This window comes from Phacochoerus africanus, chromosome 2, assembly GCF_016906955.1.
Source record: "Phacochoerus africanus isolate WHEZ1 chromosome 2, ROS_Pafr_v1, whole genome shotgun sequence".
NCBI classification, from domain to species: Eukaryota; Metazoa; Chordata; class Mammalia; order Artiodactyla; family Suidae; genus Phacochoerus; species Phacochoerus africanus.
The window spans coordinates 124,730,246-124,748,098 of NC_062545.1; the positions used below are offsets into that span (position 1 = coordinate 124,730,246).

The 17,853-nt window shown below is 40.3% G+C and overlaps 2 protein-coding genes across 3 annotated transcripts in view; one reads left to right on the plus strand and one right to left on the minus strand.

The window, feature by feature from the left end:
• The window catches only part of SHC4 (SHC adaptor protein 4), a 142,896-nt gene that overhangs the window by 70,690 nt on the left and 54,353 nt on the right, over positions 1–17,853 (plus strand). For both annotated transcript variants that reach the window (XM_047766416.1, XM_047766417.1), the window contains exons 3-4: positions 4,514–4,577; positions 8,744–8,863. In XM_047766416.1, the coding sequence (XP_047622372.1) occupies positions 4,514–4,577; positions 8,744–8,863 (184 nt within the window). The remainder of the gene's footprint in view (positions 1–4,513; positions 4,578–8,743; positions 8,864–17,853) is intronic.
• EID1 (EP300 interacting inhibitor of differentiation 1) lies at positions 13,796–15,725 on the minus strand. The gene has a single exon (XM_047766418.1). It carries the CDS (start codon positions 15,443–15,445, stop codon positions 14,870–14,872), a length of 576 nt encoding a protein of 191 aa, XP_047622374.1. The 5' UTR covers positions 15,446–15,725; the 3' UTR covers positions 13,796–14,869.

The window sequence follows — 17,853 nt, forward strand, 5'->3', positions numbered from 1 at the left end:
ACAATCATACAATGGTCTTTTTAACTTCAAAAGACACGCCTTCATAATATTTTAGAATATTTTGTATAGAACAAAGTTGTTATAGTTTGTTCCAATGTAAAGGAGAACAGTCTTTTGGATTTACAAATTTCACTGAATTTTGTGTGAAATCAACCTCATTGCTCTATTGTCATTTCATATTTGAAGGGATGTAAGCCATCAGTTTGGGGATGTAAGCGTTTGCATTTTTTTTTCTTTTTAGGGCTGCACCTGTGGCATATGGAAGCTCCCAGACTAGGGGTTGAATCAGAGCTACAGCTGCCAGCCTATGCCACAGCTACAGCAACACGGGGTCTGAGACAAGTCTGCGACCTACACCACAGCTCACAGCAACGCCTGATACTTAACCCACTGAGGGAGGCTAGAGATCAAACCCACATCCTCATGGATAGTAGTGGTGTTCTTAACCCGCTGAGCTGCAATGGGAACTCCTTTTTGCATTTTGAAATGTGATCCTGTTATGGGAAATCCTTGTGGGGAGGGGAGAAAATCAGCACTTCATCTCTCTTTACTGGGGGAGACTTGCAGGGGAGCTGCCATCCTGGGGATAGGATGGTCCTTCACTTCCTTTAAGTGCAGTTGATGGGTCAGCCTTTGCATCAGAGCCAAAGGGCAGAATCACAGAGTAGACAGAACAAGCTGTGTTTTGTGGTTGCTTGAGCTGGGTAGAATTGCAAATGTACTTTATAATCAGATTTTAAATGGAATCCAGGTTGAACCGAGTAGTAAGATAAGTCCATGTGAGAGTAATGCTGGGGGCAGTACTGAAAGTTTTGACTTGACTATCCTGGGACCCAAAGTGCCCATTTCTAAAATGAAAGGATCTATTTTATGGGCTGTATCCACCCTTTCAGAGTGCATGGGTGATGCCTCTTGATAATGGCACAAAGAGTGTTTGAGGCTTTCCATTTTCCGCTGGTCTAGGGGCATTCACTGTATTCATTGTGTGCTTATCACCATGGAGGTAGGCTCATGTTCTAAAGTGTCCTGTCTGAGGCTTGCACACATTCTTGGATGTCTTTGATTTCACCAAGCTGAATGAAATTGAACACATACATCACTGAGCCTTGATGTTCGGAAGGCAAAGATTTCAAAAAAGCAGGTACTAGTTTCCCTAGAACAATCGGAACATAATACCCCACTGCTGTGGGGTCTGAATTACTCACAAGTCCCCTCATTCATCAGTAAGAAGGCACTTTGAGACTTTCAAGTTTGAGATATTTACATTGAGACTTGTCCCTCTGACACTGTGAACTGATTTCTTTAAGGATTCATGTTGGAGATAAAAAAGTAAGGGAAAATCCCTTGTGACTTTATTTTGGCTATGTATTTTTGAATTTTATTTTGGACAGGCTCTTGCTGGGATTAAAGTTTATTCTCATTTCTGTTTGGCTGCACAAACTGGAGCGTGTGTGTGTGTGTGAGTAGGTGGGAAGAGTTGCCTTTAACTGCCATGATGGGCCCTTTGCCTGGTTTCATGTTACCCATTTTCTGGCTTATTTACTGAAGAACTGAGTTTTGACATTGACTAGAAACAATCTGTCCCACAGGTCCCCACCCTCCCTTAAATGGTCCATTCTGTCTTGATTAGGATATTGCCTTCCAAATGAAAACAAACAAACAAAAAACAAAAATTAGAGAACATTGTTTCCAGAGGAGCTTAACTGTTTAAGGGTTAAAAACACAGAAAAATTATAATTTAAGTACTGTAGCAGCCGGGGAGTTGATGAAGAAAGGTGGCTTTGTTTGAGTTATTAGTTTGAACTCTGTTAAGAGAGACAAAATATCTTTTTTTTTTATATGCTTAAAAGCAAATCCTTAACTGCATTTTCATTCTCTTACATCAGCTTGCTTCTCCCCTTCCCTCTCATGTGGCAAAACAATAAACAAAGTGACCACTGTTGATGCTGTGGAGCTCTTTCTTTCTCATACGGGCTCCCAGGATGGAAAGCTTTAGCCATTTAGCCTCTGAAAAGTCCTGCTCCTCTAAGGGAGGACTTTTGCTGAATGTTTGCTCGCTGGAGAATGTCTGTGGTCCCCAGCTCCAAAAGGGTTACCATGTGCTCAAATTTGTTGCCTTTCTCCACAACGATCTTTTCTTCCCCTCAGACTAGTACCAAGAGACTAACCGTAACATTTTTAAGAACAAATAGTACTTTCAATACTTTTCCAGCCACACCCTCCACCTAAAGCATTGACTTTGCTAATCCTAAAGCATTGACTTTGCTAGTCTTCCCTGACAGGGTTTTCAGATTTGTTCACACTGATAGCAGCAAAGAAAGCAGAATTTGAGTGGTTATTTTAAAGCAGTGTTTCCTAACCTGGTATCTATGGATTCCAAAGAGTCAGGTTTTCCAGGAGTGTGCTGAGGGGTTTGGGGTGGGGAGAGGTGGACCCTCTATGATTGAATAGAAGCATTTGTACAAATAGGCCTTTTATTGGAGAGAAACCTATGACTCTCAGGGTTCTCAAGTCAAAAAAAATTAACAACTACTTTATTTTTAATGTTTTTTCTATTATGGTAAAATACACATAACATAAAATTTACCGTCTTTTTTTTGTGTGTGTGTGTGTGTGGGGGGTCTTTTTGCCTTTTCTAGGGCCGCTCCCATGGCATATGGAGGTTCCCAGGCTAGGGGTCCAATCAGAGCTGTAGCTGCCGGCCTATGCCAGAGCCACAGCAACGCGGGATCTGTGACCTACACCACAGGTCACGGCAACGCCGGATCGTTAACCCACTGAGCACGGCTGCGGATCGAACCTGCATGGATGCTAGTCAGATTTGCTTCCGCTGAGCCACAACTGAAACTCCAACCTTACTTTTTGTTAAAAGACAGTGATAGTTGGATTGAGAATCAAGAAAACAATGCCTGGAAAAGCACTTTATTAAACTATAGGTGTTACATAAAAGTAACAACTTCGAATAATCACTATTATTGTTACTATATTCAGTAGCATCAATGCCCATCGTTGTTTCTACTTTTATTTCAAACCATTTACAAGGAGTTTTTTAAACCCAGGTATCCCAACTGGCTCTCATAGAACAGATGATCTAATAACACCTTTCCTATAACAGCTCTTTGTTAAATACCAACAACGTAGTCAGGTGCCTGGACTGGTGATTTTGGCAACATCAGAGGCCAATTGGGATCAATTAGACAATTCTCAACTATTCATTAAATGACTGAAAGCATCAATCAACCAGTCAAACAAAACAGCCCAATTCTGAGTTGTCCTCTTTGACTCCAGAAGACCAGGTTGGAATTCTAGAGAAACAATAAATATAAAATTCTGAGGAAATATGCTAAACTGAAAAGCCATGCTATTCATTGTTTGCAAGTAATTATGTTGAGAACATAACTCTGCACTGCTATATTTATTATATATTATATATAGAAAGAGATATAAAATGTATATATGTCTTTAATAGGTCTGCATTCCTCTTTCTGTTCCTCCCTTCCTTCGGGATCAAAAACAGCTCATAGAAGATGTTTTCTTGAAATCTAATATATATAAAGACTGCAATACAATGTGTGTGTGTGTGTGTGTGTGCGCGCGCGCGCATGCGTGCGTGTGAATACTGTGTACTGATTTAAACAATGATGTCCAGTGGATCCGGGAAGGAGCTTAGAGATTTCCATTTGCTTTGTGAAAAGTTTAATATGTGTGTCAAAAGCCACAAGGCAAAGGTTCAAATTACGCCCAGTGAAAGCTTGGGTGGTTATGAATGCTGAGTCCCAGAGACAAAAGCTCTTAGTTATAACTGCATTTCTGGAGAGGAGGGCGCCAGTTTGTTCACCACTTCCATTAAGGAACAACTACCTCTTTCAGCAGTGCTTTTCTCTCAGGAAGTGCAATATATAGTAAGGGCAGAAAAATAAACAAAGGAGGAAATTTGTTATTGATTTTCTTTTCTTCTGCGAAATTACATGAAAGCTCAATGGCTTGTAGCAGCAACTTAGTCAATAAGATTCCATTTGAGACCACCTTGAAGTTCAATTCTCTCCTGATCCTTTTCAACTTCCTCTAACACTGGATTCTTTTGTTTTTAGTTGTCTTTAGTGCTGAGATACTATGAAGCTTTTTATTCCTAACAGGGCAGAGAGGATTTTGCTGAGGGTAAAACTGTGAAGGATTTCCAGACAATAGTTCCAACCCTCCTTTTTGATTAGAAATTAACAATGCTAAGAACCAAACCTCAAAAGCCGAATGAAAAAAGAGACAAATAAGGTGAATAGAAGGATTCCTTATTGTAAAGCAATTTTTCAGTATTGGAATGTTGCTGAATTTTCTTGCATTTGAGCTGCAGAGAGACTGAGCTTGGTGTTTTGTCCCATGGGAGTGGGGGAGGGTCATTTATGTCAGACTCATCCTGGTGGGAGTGTGCATTTTGGCCATAATACTTGCTAACATTTATTGAACATTTACTGTGTGTTTGATGGTAGCTGAGCCTTTATATGGTTTTGTTCTGTAGGGAAGCAATAAGTCGCCTGTGTGAAGCTGTTCCTGGGGCAAATGGAGCCATTAAAAAGCGAAAGGTAAATATTGACGTGGTTTTCTTGTTTTATGTTACCCTAACTATGGGAAAGATAGTATCAAAAGAGTTGTTGGTTCATTCCACCGCATGACCCAAGGTCCAGAATAGCCTTGAGTAGTTGGCATGATATCACAGATGCACTCGACGTTGTTCTTGTTCCTCACATTTTTCCGGCTTGCCAGACAGTCTGAAATGGCGGTGCCTGGAGTGACAGAGTGGAGAAAGCACCCGGCTCTTTTCAAGTCAGACAGTCTGGTTGCAGAGCTGGGTCTTTACTTGCCTTTGAGCATATCTCATCTCTCCAAGACTCCGTTTTTGTTCCCGTAAAGTTAAGTTGTTGAACCAGATGAGCAGTGTTGATACCTTCCCGTTTCATTACTTTATAATGCGTGCATTCTGCATTTTTAGCATTTTAGACTTTTAAGACTCTTTGGTCTATTTTCAAATGGAAACATAGGTGCTGGTAGAGGTGGGATAATACACGAGAAGAAAGAGCTTTCCATGCTGAAAGAATGCACAAGATTTGATGTTAGACTTGGATTTAAATGCTGCCTTTGCCACCAACTAACTATGTGATCTTGGACAAGTCATTTCACCTTTTGGGCTCTTGATTTCCTCATCTGTAAGATGGGAGAAAATAGCGCTTACTTAAAAAAAAATTTTTTTTCCACATCTTTTTAAAAATAATTTTTATTGTTTTCCATTATAGCTAGTTTACAGTGTTCTGTCAGTTTTCTACTATACAGCAAGATGACCCAGTCACACATAAATATATTAATTCTTTTTCTTACATTATCCTCCATCATGTCCCATCATAAGTGACTAGATATACTTCCCAGTGCTACACAGCAGGATCTCATTGCTTATCCATTCCAAAGGCAACAGTTTTCATCTGTTAACCCCAAATTCCCAGTCCATCCCCAACCCTCTCCCTCCCCTTGGCAACCACAAGTCTGTTTTCCAAGTCCATGAGTTTCTTTTCTGTGGAAAGGTTCATTTGTGCCATATATTAGATTCCAAATATAAATGATATCATATAGTATTTGCCTTTCTCTTTCTGACTTACTTCACTTAGTATGAGAGTCTCCAGTTCCATCCATGTTGCTGCAAATGGCATTATTTTGATCTTTTTTATGGCTGAGTAATATTCCATTATGTATATATACCACATCTTCTTAATCCATTCATCTGTCATGGACATTTAGGTTGTTTCCATGTCTTGGCTAATAGCACTTACTTTATAGAATTGTGTAAGAATTAAATGAAATGATGTGTACAAAGTGCCTGAATCAGTATCTAGCTTACATTAGGCTTTAAATGATAATGTAGTATTTTTGCTATTGAGCTATTAACCCTAGAACATTTAGTTGGTTTGAAAAGTCCAAAGGGGAGGTACAAAGTCTCTTAGGATAACTGTATAAATTGTAGACTTGTAGGCCATTTAAGAGGAGAGGAATTTTTAGAGATCTTCTGGTCTAACCCTCTCACTTTGCCAGCTGCTCAACTGTGGCTCAGAGAAGGGACTTACCTTGAGTCACTTGGTCAGTGCTGATTAGCGCCAGCTGTAGAAGTCAGGTTTTCAGAGTCCCAGTTTACTGCTCTATTTCTGTACCACCTTGACTTATTTTTTATTGTTGTTCATTATTTTGCACAGGGTTGAACCCATTGTCACCCAGAGTGACTCAAATGAGCCACATGGTATGGGAAACTGATAAACAGCCCTTGAATTCTAGAATTCTATTAGAACTCCCCATTTCTAGTTTCTTCTGTGGAACCCCTCGTCTCTCTGTAGCCTCTGGCCTCCTTTTGCCTTCTCATAACCTCTGTGAATAGGATATTCCAACTGGATGATCCCAACAAATAGGCTTATTCACTTAAGACTTTCTCATTTCAGGAGTAGTGGGTGTTCACACTCCAAAGCAAAATAAAACAATGGCAACCACCCTCTCATCTTATCAGAAATTACACATATAAAGAAAACAAGAAATTTTTGAGTTAATTTCCTTTGATAGCTAGCATTTACTGAGTACTTATTACATGCCAGGGACTCTTCCATGCACTTTATAGTCTTTCTATTCTTCTTCCTCCTAATCTGAAAAATTGTAGTAAAATACATATTAAACTTATCATAGTAATAACCATTTTTTCCTGAAGATTTTTTCTTTTTTAGGGCTGCACCCATGGCACATGGAAGTCCATAGCCTAGGGATCGAATCAGAGCTGTAGCTGCTGGCTTACACCACAGCTCAGTGGTGGATCCCCAACCCACTGAGGAGGCCAGGGATGGAACCTGCACCCTCATGTATACCAGTTTCCAGTGCCCACAACAGGAACTCCCCATTGTAACCATTTTTGAGTGTATAGTTCAGTGATATTAAGTACATTTATATTGTTGTTCAATCATCACCCCATCTATCCCCATAACTCTTTTTTAAAGACATTTATTTGAAGAACAGAATATGCTTAGAATAATTTGCTTCTAAAAAGCTCATTTCCCCTAAGCCCTAACTTTGTAATTTCGCATTAAGCAATGAAGTTATTTCACACAATCTAGTTAAGAAAATTAATGGGAGTAGCCCCATAACTCTTTTTATCTTGCAAAACAGAAAGTCTATACCCTTTAGACAACAACTTCTCATTCCTGCCCTCTCTTCAGCCCTTGACAACCACCATTCTGCTTTCTGTCTCTATGATTTTTCCTATTCTGAGTACCTCATATAAGTGGAATCCTATAGTATTTGTCTTATTGGGACTGGCTTATTTCACATTACTTCACATAATGTCCTCAAGGTTCATCCATGCTGTAGCATATGTCAAAAATTCCCTTCCTTGTTAAGACTGAATAATATTTAATTGTGTGTATATATATCACATTTTGCTCATCTATTCACTTGTTGATGGACACTTGGGTTACTTCCATGTTTTAACTGTTGTGAATAATGCTTCTGTGAACATGGATACACAAGTATCTCTTCAAATCCTTACTTTCAATTCTTTTGCATATATAACAAGAAGTTGAATTGCTGGATGATATGGTAGTTCTATTTTTAATTTTCTGGGGAACTATCATACTGTTATCCTTGGTAGTTTTACCATTGTACTTTCCTATCAATAGTGTACACGTGTTTCACTGTCTCCATATCCTTGCCAACAATTATTTTTTCCTTCCTCCCTTTCTTCTTTCCTTCTTCCCTCTCCCCCTCCCCTGTTTTGACTAGTTATAGGTCTATCCAGACTGTTTCTTCATGATTTAGTTTTGGTAGGTATTCGTTTCTAGAAATTTGTCCATTTCATCTAGGTAATCCAATTTGTTGACATACTAATTTGACTCTTCTTTTTTTTGTTAGCTTTTCTAGCTAAAGGCTTGTCATTTTTTTGTTGATCTTTTCAAAGAACCAACCTTTGGTTTCATTGATTTCCTCTACTGATTTTCTAGTCTCTATCATTTGTCTCTGCTCTAATCTTTATTATTTATTTCCTTCTACTAGCTTTGGGTTTAATTTGTTAATTTTTTTGAGTTCCTTAAACTCTAAAGTTTAGATTGTTGATTTTTCTCTTTTTGTGTATGTTTATAGCTATAAATTATAGTCTTATAGCTATAAAAGCATCACTTACACTGTATCTCTTAAGTTTTGGTATATTGTGTTTTTTGCACCCTTTAACTTTTTATTTTTTGGCCCCGTCCACAGCATGTGAATTTCCTGGGTCAGGAATTGAACCCATACCATAGCAGTGATCCAGGTGACAACACTGGATCCTTAGCCTGCTGTGGCACAAGCGATCTCCTTGTACTCTTAATCATCACAAGAAACCTAGATAGCAACTTTTTTTCATACTTGTGGTATTCAAAAGGAGTTGAGAATTAAGCTAGTCCAAACTCTCATGGGAATTCCTTTTATACAAAGCAAGCTCCTATTCCTAACATTTTGGGAGAGTAGAAAGTATGGGGAAAGGTCTGAGGGCTCAAATTTCACACCTACTTACTCAAGGATTTGCTGCATTCCAATTTTTTTTTAAGTTTTTAGTTAAAAAAGCATTCCATCTCATTTGATTTATTTAAAGTAGAGAGGAAGAATGTGGGCCTTGGCTCATTTTTAACATTTAAAAAACATCAATATTTGTTCTGTAACAAACATAACTTAGAGTGTTGTTTTGTTATTTTTAAAGCCTCCAGCTAAGTTCCTATCAACAGTTCTGGGCAAAAGTAATCTTCAGTTTTCGGGAATGAATATAAAACTGACCATCTCCACATGCAGCCTCACATTGATGAATCTTGACAACCAACAGGTAAGATCATGAATGTCATTTATAGTTTAACATATCATCTATTTTTCTAGAACAGCCTGAGCACAATAGAGAATAAAGTTTCAGACAGTGTGCCTAAAACTTAGCAAGACATGAGAGAAAAAAAAAATCTGGCAAGGATTTATGCATAACAACAATTAGAACAACAGTATTACTAATCCATCACTGGCATATTTAACTGCCTGCATACTTGCGCTGCCTAATTGGCTTTGTAATAAGAATGAAGGTGCAAAGAACATGGTAAATATACCATTTGGAATATCCTTGAGTCAGTCATTCATTACTTTCCACCACCCTTCCCTAAAGGAAAAGCAATTCATGGAGTTCCCGTCGTGGCACAGTGGTTAATGAATCCAACTAGGAACCATGAGGTTGCGGGTTTGATCCCTGGCCTTGCTCCGTGGGTTAAGGATGCAGTGTTGCCGTGAGCTGTGGTGTAAGTCGCAGATGCGGCTCAGATTCCGCATTGCTGTGGCTCTCGCGTAGGCTGGCGGCTACAGCTCCGATTTGACCCCTAGCCTTGGAACCTCCATATGCCTCGGGAATGGCCCGAGAAATGGCAAAAAGACAAAAAAAAAAAGGAAAAGCAATTCTGTTGTCAGAATTAACAGACTCTGTGTTGGACTGGGAATGCAGATGAAGGACAGAGGGAAGGGTGATGTTAGGGTTAATGTTCTAGCTAACAAATTTAAGCAGAAAACATTTTCTCCCAACCATTAAGGCCAAAAAGCCTTCTCAGTGTTATTGCATAAACAGTTTTTTCATCTTTGATGATTTATGATGCTATAGAGTGCCCCAGTTCTGTGAACTTTCTTTCTCAAAGAACAGCATTACTGAAGCAAATATAAAAGATATACAGGCAGGGAGTTCCTGTTGTGGCTCAGTGGAAATGAATTTGACTAGTATCCATGAACATGTGGGTTATATCCCTGGCCTCACCCAGTGGGTCTGGGATCCAGGGTTGCCATGAGCTGTGGTGTAGGTTGCAGATGTGGCTCGGATCCCGTGTTGCTGTGGCTGTGGTATAGGCTGGCAGCCGTAGGTCCGATTTTGCCCCTAGCCTGGGAACTTCCATATGCTGGTGGTATGGCCCTAAAAAAGAAAAGGAAAAAAAAGATATACAGGCATTGGGCTAAATGTGTACTTTAAACGAGGACACTCTCTTAAATAATTTTTTAAACTAAATTCCTTATATCAGATTATTTATGTATATTAGAGTATAATTTGTCTTGGTCTGATTGCAGTGATCTGAGTGCTGTTCCACTCATGGAAGTTCTAGTGTGTACTTGGCAATGATAAAACACTAAGAGGCTTTGAGGTCTCATGTAGGTTGGAAACCTGGCTTTGCCACTAATAAGCAAGTTACCCTTACACTCAGTTTTCCTCATCAGTGAAATGAGAATTATAGTTCTTATTCATAGACTTTCTGAGAAGATGGATTTAACAATAGTATGTGTCTCACAGGGTTATTTAGAAGATTAGGTAAAGTCATAGATGTAAATCACTCAGCACAGTGCTGGTCCCATGTTACCTATTATTGTTATTTACTCAAATTTTCTTCCTTGATGCTTTTTCATATACTGTGAAATACTTAGCAGGGAAAGCATATTGTGGTATGTAAAATTATAAAATTGTCAGTTACAGGGCGTTCCCATCGTGGCTCAGTGGAAACGAATCTGACTAGCATCTATGAGGACTCAGGTTCCATCCTTGGCCTCACTTAGTGGGTTAAAGATCCAGTGTTGCCATGAGCTGTGGTGGTCGCAGATGTGGCTCAGATATGGCGTTGCTGTGGCTGTTGGTGTAGGCCAGAGGCTACAGCTCTGATTCGATCCGTAGCCTGGGAACCTCCATATGCTATGGGTGCGGCCCTAAAAAGACCAAAAAAAAAAAAAATTTGTCAGTTACATATAAGTAGTTATATGTATTTTGACTTCCTTTTTTTCTTTTGGTACAAAAGATTCACTTGTGGTTTTCAGGGCTGCTTTCTTTTCCAAATTCAAAAGCAGAATAAAATACACTGCTTACACAGTAGTATAAAACACCATAGAGGGAAATATTTAATATGAAACAGTTTAAAATAGATTCCTGTCTGGCCTAGTCATGATTGGTTTTCCAAGAGAGGTGATGACATTGATGTAATGACAGCAGAACATTTGGGGCTGTACTTAGAAGATGCAGCCTATCTGGGTGGAAGGTGGAACATCCATTATCTTTCAGATGCTTTGAGCTCAAGACATTTGTATACATAGGACTTATTTTTATTTTTCACACATGTGAGTGGTACCAGGCATGTTTAATGCTTGTAGTTGAAAGAGTTCATTTAGTATAGGAGCCCTAGATTTAGCTCAGGGTTTTGTAGATAGGAAGAGTAGGTGAACCAGAGCCATCACGGTGAGAGTTTTATGTGCAAAATCCAGTAAGCATTTTTTAAAAAATGGCTCTTTCCAGGGGGTAACTGAAGTGAATGGGGAGTTTAGGAAAAATAGGATTGTGTTTTATGTATGTAGGGGGCATAAGTTATTCTTAGCATCTCTTCTCTCCTCCCCCCCCTCCTTTTCCAGGCCAATGCAATTAGAGCTGTTTTTCCACACATCCCTGGGTCACTGGGCATGGGTGGCTTCCACCAATAATTAGAGCAAAGAGGTGCTTTTGGGGTGGCTCACATCTTTTTTGCCCTGTGGTATGGAATGGCTTGGGTTCAATCCTCTGCCAGAGTGGGGACCAAAGTTAGGATCTCACTGATTTCAGCCTTAGAATCTGATTATTAAAAATAATTTTGATGGAGTTCCCATCGTGGCACAGCGGAAAGGAATCTGACTAGGAACCATGGGGTTGTGGGTTCGATCCCTGGCCTCGCTTAGTGGGTTAAGGATCCGGCGTTGCTGTGAGCTGTGGTGCAGGTCGCAGGTACAGCTCGGATCCTGTGTTGCTGTGGCTGTGGTGTAGGCTGGCAGCTGTAGCTCCAATTCGACCCTTAGCCTGGAAACCTCCATATGCCTCGGGTGCAGCCCTAAAAAATAAATAAATAAATAAAATTTTTTGAATTAGTCTGCAGACTGGGGGAAATGGCCACATTAAAAAGATGTGCCATTCTGGATGTTAAACTCTGGCTGTTAATATATCCCAACAAAAGGGCAATTAAAATGTTCCAGGTATAGAGGCAGCAGAGAAGTGACCTTAGGGATGTAGCATGAGAAAAATGACTTATCAGTAAATGCTCCTTAAAGAAAACTACCTTTGAAGTTCTAAGATAAATACAAATAATGCCCCCCACCGTAACTTCTAAGATGGTTCACACTGGGAGTTTTGTTGCCTCTCTCTAGATTATGAGATGTTGGTCTTTAATTAAGAAATTAAGGAGTTCCCAATGTGGCTCAGTGGAAATGAATCTGATTAGTATCCATGAGGATGCAGTTTGGAACCCTGGCCTTGCTCAGTGCGTTAAGGATCCCACTTTGCTATGGCTGTGGCTGGCAGCTACAGCTCATATTTGACCCATAGCTTTGAACCTCCATGTGCTATGGGTACAGCCCTTAAAAAATAAAAAAAGAAATTAAAACTATAAGCATAAGCTAAACAAAACAGATCTGTGTTCTTGAGGGCAGCCAATGTGGGCCATTTGATTTAAGCGAATATTTATAGTAAATGTTCATAGACCACAAAAGCTGTCTCCAGATCACACTACACACTCATGAATTTCTCTGAGTTCTCTCTCACCATTCCACATCCCACCCTCTCCCCCCATCAAAGAACCAGGATTAGAATTTCCCCAGAACTCTCTTCTTTAGTTTATCTATTTATATATAGATATGTATATCTTCATTAAATCCTCAGTTTGTAAGTTCCATGCAGTTATTCTTGTTCTTAGTTTGGGATCCTGAGGCAGAGAGATTAATTTACTCAGTTGCAGAGCTAGTAAGGATTGGAGGACAGATTTGAATCTGTGTGTAACTGTTAACATTGAAAAATATTACCATTTTCTATCTTCGGTAAATATTAACAAGTGTTAATTTCAGTGATCACTCAGGTTACTGCCTATTTTTAAGACCAACAAACCAATCATCAGAGGAGTGAGTTGCAGAGTCTAGGTCTTTCTCCCCTAAATAAGCCTTCAAACCCAGCAGGGAGTGGTCCCCCCCATCCCCTTCCTCCCAACTCAGTCTCTAAGAGAAACAGAGGAACACTTCCCAGTTTGTACATTTTTTTCTGAACCTATTTCCTGGCATCTTTATCTGGAGGTAAATGCAACTAGTCAGTTCATGTGTACTCAACCCATTTTATTCTTTTTCCAGCGTACTGTTAATTCATATCCCACAAGCAATTATCTCCCCAACTCTTAAGACTGCATCTACAAGCAGTGTCAATATGCAATGAAAGTAAGCCATGGGAGAAGTAGTAAAGACATTTGAGTGCCACTGTTTAACCTCTTTCCCCATCTCTGCTCCCATGCTAGTGTTTGAATTATGATCATCCTTACTTGCTAGTTCTGTAATTTACACAGAAGAACCCCCTTCCCTGAAAGACAGGATAACTGTAACATAAGTAGGCTCTGAGTGGTCGTGTTGTATTGGCTGTGTCCTTTACTGCCATAATGGAGCAAAAACATCTGGTACTTTTTCACTGGGCACAGCCTTCTGACTGCTACTCACAGAACTTCAGCAATATGCTTATTGATTTGGTAGGTTGTCCCAGGTTGGTCAATTCTCTTATGGGAATTTACTAAGTTTAATTTCCACCAATTAATTTGTAAATCAGGTATGTGAAGCTAGAGAACTTTCCCTTTTTGTTTTTTTTTTTTTTTTAGTGGTTAAATTTAAATCATAAAGTGGTTGCGCCCATACATTAAAGTAGTATATAATACAATAAAAAGTAGAATTAGAGAAAGTATGTATGCAATACCATTAGCCAAAATACACAGAACAAGAAATTTTTATTATCTGGAATGCTGGTGCATAACCAATAACAAGCTTAATTAGAGGAGGAGACAGAGGAAAAACTTCAGATACTGAGGTGAATTTCTGGGCAGGTTTAAAACCCTTAAGGGCTGACAGCATAATTGTTCATAAAGTCTTTTGTAGATGTAGGGCTCTCCTTTTACTTGACAGTTTTCAGTTAACAGTTCTTATATTATGAAGTACAACCAAAGTCTTTTGCCTGTAAAGTTACATGAAAAACAAAGAGCAAGTAAAACAGAAAATTTCTCTAGTATATAAGGATGTTAGTTTTCTTTGTACTTTGACATTCTTAGTTTGAAACTTTAAGGACGTCTTAATTTTTGACTTTTAAAAATGGTCAAGACGGTAAATTTTCTTGAATTCAAGATTACAGTAGTGTTATAAATGATCAAAATATATGTACAAACAATATCTCAGATGCTCTTGGAAACACACTTTAAGATATAGCACACATGATACACATTTCTTTGGGGGCTCAATTATTCTTTTGCAATACTGAAGAATACTCAATTTACCTTTCACTAAAAATTTAGCCTTTGGATAACTACAGCTTGGCTTAGATGAATCACAAAATGACATCTTCAGTATGCTTTCAGTCCAAATAACTCAGACATGTGGTGTCCAAAGTTGGATAAATTAGTTACTTTTTCTCATATGATTAACATCAGTGGGCTCTTGTACCGGCCATGTGTCTTGGTTTTTCTTGCAAAGCCATCCGGAAATGTGAAAGATACTTTCCCCAATGCAAGGAAATTAATCTAGATCAGTAACAGAGTCAAAGAAACAAGTGTTTCACGACATTCTTGAAAACAGGTTTTAACAGTACTGAGATCCTTTTCCTTTAACAATTTTCTTCCTTTCCCATAACTGTGAAGTCACTTTCCTAGTCTACACTGCCCCCTCCCCCCCATTTTTTCTTTTGGATCAAGTGTTTCATTGGCACGGAACTATTCGGAATGAACCCAAGAGACTGGAATGTTGTTGGGTCTCTCCTCAAGTAGTTTCCTCCTCTCTTCACAGCATTTAACAACTACTCTCTATCAATAATCTCATCACAGCCGAGTTCTTCGGTCAGACGATTGACAACCATAAGTGAAAAAAGCTCCTCGATAAAAGCCAACTGATCGAACGGGGTCTTCTCATAATGCATCTGAAACCCGCCCCCCAGAGCTGCTTCTCTCGCTCTGGAGGTCCTCAGAAACATCTTGTTGGCTTCTTCCAGGGCCGCTGAGACTCTGTAGCCCGCACCACTCAGCTGCTCCTCTTCCGGATAGTCGTAGTCGTCCTCCCAGTCATCAAATTCCTCGCCCTCGTCCTCGCTCTCGAAATCAGGGCCCGCGATCTGGCCCGGGCGCTCCCCAGGGTTGGGCCGGTTAGCGAGGCCTCGCTGCCCCTGCGGCTCCGCCATTGGCTGGGCCGCCTCCTCCTCCATTGGGCCTTCCTCCTCCAGCTGTGGCGGGGCCCCGGAGCGGGAGGGGTTCGGGGACGGCCCGCGGCTCCCGCTGCCTACCTCCATTTGCGGAAGGTCGCTCTCGCCGGGCATCACATCCATCTGCAGGTCATTGCTCTCCTCATAAAGCTCGGACAGCTCGTGCATTTCCGACATTGTGCAAGCGGCTAGACCTCTCGCCAAGCGTTTTCTGCAAGATCTGGGCTACGCGGCCGCGCGGTTGTGCGCTTGCGCACACGCCGTGGGCTTGCGTGACCTTGAGCGTGTGCGCGACCCCCAGACATCCCCTCCTGCTTGGCGCACTGCTCAGTCGGCAACCGCTAGCTGTTCGCTCCTGGGGACTTACGGGACCTTGGTCCTTTCAAACTAAATACACTTACAAACGAGAGCATTGCTTAGCTCCTGCCTTACTTAGTCGTTCTGCTTCTGATGCTGTAATCTTGAAAACACTTTACACGTCTTCTGTAACACCCCTTAACCCTCCTGCTCATTGCCTTCCTCCTTCCTCCCTCCGCTTTCGCTCCTCCTCCTTCCCCCATCCCTAGGCAATCACATCTGCTCCTAGGTTTTAACTACCTTTTTCTAGGCGCTAATGACTGCTAAATCTGCACCTCCAAAGCAAAAGATGTTCTCAACCACAGAGCAATATATTAATAATTGATCCATCCATCTCTAATATTAAAAAAGTTAAATGCACAAATAAACATATTAAAGGTGTTCTACAAAGAAAAAATAAATAGAAGAAATACTTGCTCCTGTTTCTTTTTGCAGGAGACATAACCTTACACTGTTAGCAATTCGGTGTGTATTCTTTAAATTCCCTCCCCCCCCCTTTCTTTGCATTTACGTGGATCTATGTCTTCGTGGAAAAGTCTTTTTTTTTTTCTTTTTACATATCTTAGCATAATTGTCTTCAACTTTCAAAACAAGGAAACGAAAAAGCCCTCAGCAATGTCTTGAAGATTTAGCAGTGTTAGTGTCCACAGACATGTGTTTTTCCTAGTATGCTACTTGTATAGCAATGCTACAAATGACCTAACAATGCACAAAAAATTTTATAATTTTTTTTTGTCTTTTTGCTATTTCTTGGGCCGCTCCAGCGGCATATGGAGGTTCCCAGGCTAGGGGTCTAATCAGAGCTGTGGCCGCCAGCCTACGCCAGAGCCACAGCAACGCAGGATCCGAGCCGCGTCTGCAACCTACACCACAGCTCAGGGCAACGCCGGATCGTTAACCCACTGAGCAAGGGCAGGGACCGAACCCGCAACATCATGGTTCGAAGTCGGATTCGTTAACCACTGTGCCACGACGGGAACTCCTCATCCTTTAGTTTTAATAAATGTCAAATTGCTCTTCAAAGTTGCTGTGCGAATTTAGGCTTTAGCCAGCCGTGTTTGAGAATATCCACACCCTTGGCACACATTATTTTGTTGATTGTTAACAATTTTATCACTTAAAGGTGTATTATTTTATTTTTCATAGTCTTATTACTTGGAAATTATCTTTCCAAGTGAACATATGTATTACTTCTGAAAATTACATGGTCTTATTTTAGGTTTGTTTATTTTTCTTATTGATGTAGGAATTTCTTATAAACTCAGTGTATGAATAGTTTGTTTTTTTGGTTTTTTTTTTTTTGTCTTTTTGTTGTTGTTGCTATTTCTTGGGCCGCTCCAGCGGCATATGGAGGTTCCCAGGCTAGGGGTTGAATCAGAGCTGTAGCCACCGGCCTACGCCAGAGCCACAGCAACGCAGGATCCGAGCCGCGTCTGCAACCTACACCACAGCTCAGGGCAACGCCGGATCGTTAACCCACTGAGCAAGGGCAGGGACGGAACCCGCAACCTCATGGTTCCTAGTCGGCTTCGTTAACCACTACTCCACGACGGGAACTCCCAGTGTATGAATACTTTGTTTCACGTGTTGCAAACATTTTCGCCCTGCCTCTTGTTTCTTGTTTCAACGGTCTTTTAAAACATGTTTTATTGAAGCGTAGTTGATATATAACGTTGTGTTAATTTCTGCTGTATAGCACAGTGGTTCAATTGTACATATAAACATATCCTTTCTTTTTCAGATTCTTTTCCCATATAGGTTATCACAGAATATTGAGTAGAGTTCCCTGTGCTATACAGCAGGTCTCCAGTGACCATCCATTTCATATACAATTGTGTCCATATGCCAATCCCAAACCACCAATCCATCCCTCCCCCCATCTTTCCCCTTTGGTAACTATAACTTTGTTTTCGAAGTCTGTGAGTTTGTTTCTGTTTTGTAAATAAGCTCATTTTTTTATCATTTTTTTAGAGTTCGTATATAAGTGATATCATATGTTTGTCTTTCTCTGTCTAACTTACCTCAGTATGATAATCTCTAGGATCATCCACGTTGCTGCAAATGGCATTATTTCATTCTTTTTGATATCTGAGTAATATTCTATTGTATCTTTATTCATTCATCAGGCAGTAGACATCTAGGTTGCTTTTATGTCTTGGCTATTGTGAATAGTTCCGCTATGAACATTGGGAAGCATGTCGCCCAGGAGTGGGATTACTGGATCATAT

Coding starts and splice junctions, on each gene's coding strand:
- EID1 (XM_047766418.1), bottom strand. CDS start 15,445: ATGTCGGAAATGCACGAGCTGTCCGAGCTTTATGAGGAGAGCAATGAC.